Genomic DNA, 6,055 nt, shown 5'->3' with positions numbered 1-6,055 from the left:
AATCAAATATCATACAATATAATGTAAAATACCAAAAAACTACTCAAAGTCGGTAGATATCTCAAATGATTCATAGTCGTACAACCCATGCCAAAAAATTCGAATAACATATATTGCAATTTCTATCTTACGAATATAACTAACATAGATTTTAATCAAATAGCACATGGATTAAAACTCTCAAAAGCTAGATAAAACACGAATTTATTTATTTTTTGTTTTTTCAATTTCAATTGTTAATTTTCGATCTTAACCAAAATAACGTTGATTGAATATTTGAATTTTTATTTGATTGGGTCTTTCTCTCGTATTGACATTTAAAAAAAAATTATTAGTAGCTTTAAATCATCACATCCGACCTTTTTTTTTATGTCACTATTCATGTAACTTAGAAGTCCCTGTAAAAGCGAGCGATGTTGGGTTTCACAATTTCCTCAAATTCATTTAAGATCATATGGAACTTTGGGAATAAGAATTAAGGATACAAACCACGCGCAACAGGGGCAAAGAATTAAGGATCCAAACCACGCGCAACAGGAAAAACTTGTGATTATCCTTATATTAACATTAATTAACTTCTCCAAATGGTTTTCGCCGAAGAATTTTATTGCACATTTCATTTAAGATGAGTAGAAAATTATGTCACAACATTGATACTATTGGTAAGGTGGTAAACCTTTGGAAATTCGTAAGGAATAATATTATCATATAGATGTACCGTGAAAACATTTATAAATTAACATGAACATTCACAGTGGTGTTGGTGCTAAAATCAAATTATTGTTCTGACTTCCGAGTTTCAACATCATACACTCCGATGATTATTATCACATGGGTAAAGAGTCGCACAAGTATTGACAATTTTTAGATAATATAAATTATACACATTTCACATTAATAATAACATAATAAATATAATAATTGTGCAACACACAAAACAAAGACTAGTGTTAAGATCAAAAGTTTAAGTAAATTTTGATTAAATTTGATGAAATATGTGATTAAAAATCATGATTCCATGAAAATGTGTTATTAAAATCAACTTGACTTAAAATTTTAATTCAAACCAACCAGGAAAATAATGAGCACAATTGGAAATTTTGAATGTTGAGCTGGACTTGTCCTAATCAAAGGTTGGACCACTCACGTCCTGCTAAATCACACTATACAGTTTTTCAAACCCTTGTCTGCGAATTATGACTTTCCCAGTTTTCCCATTGTACAACTCGTATTCGTAACATGAGCGGCTTGGCATGTAAGATATAGGAACCACGCTTCACTTGTTGTACATTCATTTTGACAATTGGCTTTTGTACTTGAGAATATTTACACACTATTAACCCCCTTTGATATTCATTTTTGTAAGAATAAAAATAAAAAAATATAGTCGTTATGGGATCCACACAAAAGATAGAAAGTCAAATATGGGGACTTGATATATGGATAATAATCATATTTTTCATTTTTGTGGCCAATGAATGAGAATCAAACGGGAGCTAAATTCCGAAACCGTGCTTCAATTATTGTACATTCCCATTTGATTGAGGGATTGGATTTGCCCCAAAAAATACATATATAAAAATTAAAGATCCAACAATTTTAATATTCCTATTACATGTGTACATTGCTCAATGATACATTTAACGAGTACCTACGACAAATATAACATAACAAGCCAACAAACAAATGCACGGTAAAGACGATTTGGTACCATTTTCATCATTGAAAATCAAAGCGACTTGTTTTAGTAAGATGCAATCTATTTTCTCCACTTCTACTTAAAAAAAAAAAAAAAAAATACATTCGCGACATCATCCTTCTAAAAATTCAGCGAGCAACTACAACAAATATAAAATAACAAGAGAACAAACAAATGCACAGTGAAGACGGTTTGGTACCATTTTCATCATTGAAAATTAAAGCGACATGTTACGTGTTGTCATACTTGGCCAATCTACGTGGGCCTATGGCCCACTCAATCTGAACCACGTGGCTAGATGACTTTACTTCATTGAAATCCATGCATTACATAAATGACTATACTTGGACTTGGGTGACTATTGTTATGTGTTGTCATATTTAGCCAACCTACACGGGCCTATGACCCACTCAATCTAAATCACATAGCGCTCTAGTCGAGGTGGTTTGTATATCCGAGGCCCATATGCCGAGGCCTGTGAAGATAGTCGAAGCCCAAAAACGGAAGTACTACATGAGTGGCAGAAGCCCCGAATCCTAAGCTGAAGCAAAAGCCCCCGAACCATGAAGGAACGTCTTTCATGATCACTTCTCCCGAGAGATCTTCTCTGTAAAGATCTTGCTAGAATGATTGATGAAATGTTTGTCATAAGTATACACGTCAAGTCTTGTCATTAGTATGGGGGTTCTGCATAAGCCCCGAATCCTAAGCTGAAGCAAAAGCCTCCGAACCATGAAGGAATGTCTTCCATGATCACTTCTCCCGAGAGATCTTCTCCGTAAAGATCTTGCTAGAATGATTGATGGAACGTTTGTCATAAGTATACATGTCAAGTCTTGTCATTAGCATGGGGGTTCTGCATAAACAATAAATGCGCAGCAAGCGAGCAAGTCAAAGATGATGCCTAGTATTGGATATTTGAATTAAAGAGATGAGGCCACGTGCCACATCATCTAAGGGCTGTCATTTCACATGTAACACTATAAATACTTCCCTTGTATAACATTGAAGGACTAATGCAAGAATCAATACAAGAAACCACACTTTACTCTCTCTTTCATATTATCTTACAACACAATACGAGTTCATACATATTTACATTCACATTCATGAGCACCGATTGGTAATTATTGTACAATCGGATTACGAACATCCCCGTCGGATTCTGAACGTTCTCATCCCGCGTCGTTGAGCTACTTTCACGCCCCTGATTCTTTCGTTCTAGACTGTCCACATGTCTTAGCGTGTATGACCTTCGCTCATGTGTGCGCGGGTGGGTCCGGCATCTGTTGGCAACACTTTTTGGCGTCAACAGATTGGCGCCGTCTGTGGGAAACCATACCATAACTACGAACAACCTTGTGATGAAAGCTTATTGAAGAGGATTTAGGCATCCCCCTTGAAAAAGGATTTATTCTTGAAAAAGAACAAGATGAAGCCCCACAATTTAGCAAAATTTGAAGAGTTAGACAAAAGAAAATGAGTTCAAACGAAGACACACCCCCCGGAAGGGTAAGAGAAAATGCAAATGTGCCTCTTCCACCCGCTGCCCCAGCAGCTCGGCAAAGACTTCACCACCACCAGAGAAGAGGTGGAATGCGAACGACGGCACGACTGTCAAGAGAAATGGCTGCCATGACGGCTAACATGAGGGATATTGCCAGCCAAAACTTGGCTATGAGGGACTCATGGCCCAAATGCAGGGTCAAGGAGGCTTTCCTATTCCTCCATATGCCCCTCAAGAGCACTACCAGCAAGAAGATGAAATTTAAAGTCATAGAGCCGCCTCGTCGGACTATAGCCGAGGTGGAAGCCCATTTGAAAGGGAAGTTGAAGTTGATGTTTCTCCAACTACGCTTCTGGCCAACCCATCGAGGTCCCATTGAACCATGATAACTTCCCACCTCCGTATGAGCAGGAGTCAAGACATACGAGGGCAGGCAGTGTATTTGACAGAATCAGCCCCGTTGAACCAAGGTTTAGACAATAGCAGACTCACCAGCCTTGGACAAGGCCACCTCTTCCACCTCCAATGCCCCAGCAACTGGAAGAAAAGCATGAAATTACCCCCCATGTTGCACCACCTAGAAATAGGTGTCAGAGGAGGGAGGAAGAGGCTAGGAACTATGCCGGAACCTCTTACCAACAACCACGGCAAGAGGCCGAGGAATATGATTCAGATGAACAGCAGAGGTCCTGTGACTTGGACGACGACGATGAGAATTTGCCATTCTCGAGGGAACTAAGGAGTGCCCAGGTTCCAAACCACTATGTAATGCCAAAGATACCTAAGTATGACGGGAGAGGCGACCCAGAGAAGCACCTAAATGCTTATAAAACTCACATGAGCCTAAGGGACGCCACCCGAGCTGTGAAGTGCAGAGCTTTCCATTTGACACCGAGATGAGCGGCTGAAATTTGGTATAGCAGGTTACCACTTGAGAGCATGAGAAGCTGGCTCGAGTTTAAGACAACATTCTTGAAGAGGTTCGCGGTAAGCAAAGAAGGAGAGGCCCACATCCAACATCTCCAAGACATGAGACAAGCACATGGGGAGTCCCTAAAGAGCATCCTATCACGCTTCACCGATGAGATAACGTATTGTGTGCAAGTCACAGACCGTGAGGCACTATCCGCATTAAGAGTAGGTTTGAACATGAATACCCTATTATGGAGGGACGTGCAAAATCAAGATCCCACCACCTATGATGCCCTACTCGAGATGATGAGGCGGGAAATCATCAATGAAGAACTGATTGAGCATAGGAACAGGGCAAGTAGAGGCCTCCCACCTCCTTAACGGCAGCGTGCTAGAGGGCCGACCTCCCACCTGATGGACTACCAAATGAACCAGGCTGGAAATGAGAGTTCTGGCCAAGCACTTGCCACCACCACTTTGAACGCGGTTCCTACCTTGACGTATGAGGATATCAACCCAGTTACTGATACCCAGCAGACGAAAACCCCACAAGGATCCCGTAGGGGGAGAGGCCGAGGCCGGGGTTCGGGACCTAGAAATAGGTCAAATCAGAACCCACCGGGATACTGTGTACACCACCGGTCCTATGGACACGACACAGTGGATTACCGAGACTATGCGCATCGCTCCTGGCTAGAATCCCCTAGGGACAGAAATAAATCGTCCCAGGCGAATAGGCACCCGCCCAAGCACGACAACCGACGTGGGCATGAGGAGGCTGTTCCCCGTCAAAGGGATGTTTCCCAACGACAGAGGGAGCGTGAAATGGAGAGGCCTAAGGGAAGGACGCAGGCACCGAAGAAACCGACAAGCCCAGGATGAGGCCCCTATTTACGAGATAGACACCATATTTGGAGGCCCATATGTTGACGGTGAGACACGAAACGCCAAAAGGAATTATGCCCGGGAAGCTAAACACCCCCTTTGGCAAGCTACATTGTGGACGGCAGCTCTCGGAGGAACCAAGTTCCATCCATTGTCTTCACCCAGGAAGACGTCGAAGGAGTTCACTACCCCCACTGCGATGCTCTTGTTGTAAGAGCTGTCATAGCCCGAAATGGGCTCAAGCGAATGTTAGTTGACAACAGTAGCTCTGTCAACATTCTATTCAGATCCGCCTTTGACAAGATGATATTAGATCATCAGTTGACACCCACCATAACTCCTTTGTACGGATTCACCGGAGATAGCATCACTCCAAGGGGAAAGATAACACTTGCAGTGGAGATGGGAGAGTCTCTCCAAATTACGATGAACTTCATGGAGTTTTTCATTATCGACAGTCGATTGGCTTACCATGGAGTATTAGGTAGGCCAGCACTAAAGGAATTGGAAGCAGTCACCTCCATCCATCACCTATGCATGAAATTCTCGACGGAAAATGGGGTGGCAACAGTGAGAGGTGACCAAAGAGAATCGAGAGAGTGTTATCTAAGCTCCATCAAAAAGGTAGAGTTCTGGGACGTCCATGTAATCAGAGCCGATATAGTCATGGCTGACGTCCCAGGTGATGCTCCCGTTGAACCAGAAGATATCGATATGATTGATGCACTACCCAATCTGGAAGTCTTGGTCATTGATGAGATCGATCCCCGCATAATTGAACACAAACCTCAAGCATCCCCAGTTGGGGAACTTGAGAGCTTCTCGGTAGATCCCCGAGACCCATCTAAGATGCTGAGAGTAGGCAAGGGCTTGTCCAAAATCCTGAAGGAAAAGATTAAAGATTTCCTAAGTAAAAACCTTGATGTCTTTGCTTGGAAGCATGAGGACATGGTAGGCATAGACTCCAAAGTCAGTTGCCACCACCTGAAGGTCGATCCAAAGGCCCCACACAGACAAAAAATGGAAAGCCGTCAATCCTAAAAGATACGAGG

The 6,055-nt window shown here is 42.1% G+C and overlaps 1 protein-coding gene across 1 annotated transcript; it reads left to right on the top strand.

The window, feature by feature from the left end:
• The first annotated feature begins 3,731 nt into the window (after window positions 1-3,731).
• On the top strand, window positions 3,732-5,000 carry LOC111412550. Its single transcript, XM_023043485.1, has 2 exons — window positions 3,732-4,070; window positions 4,656-5,000. Exons 1-2 carry the CDS (start codon window positions 3,732-3,734, stop codon window positions 4,998-5,000), a joined length of 684 nt encoding a protein of 227 aa, XP_022899253.1.
• Window positions 5,001-6,055: the final 1,055 nt, after the last annotated feature.

This window comes from Olea europaea, chromosome 16, assembly GCF_002742605.1.
Source record: "Olea europaea var. sylvestris chromosome 16, O_europaea_v1, whole genome shotgun sequence".
Classification (NCBI taxonomy): Eukaryota; Viridiplantae; Streptophyta; class Magnoliopsida; order Lamiales; family Oleaceae; genus Olea; species Olea europaea.
The sequence above is the reverse complement of the archived record's forward strand: the minus strand, read 5'-3'. Positions and strand labels throughout refer to the sequence as shown.

Coding starts and splice junctions, on each gene's coding strand:
- LOC111412550 (XM_023043485.1), top strand. CDS start 3,732: ATGCCCCAGCAACTGGAAGAAAAGCATGAAATTACCCCCCATGTTGCA. Junction 4,071..4,655: donor TAAGGGACGCCACCCGAGCT/GTGAAGTGCAGA, acceptor GATACCCAGCAG/ACGAAAACCCCACAAGGATC.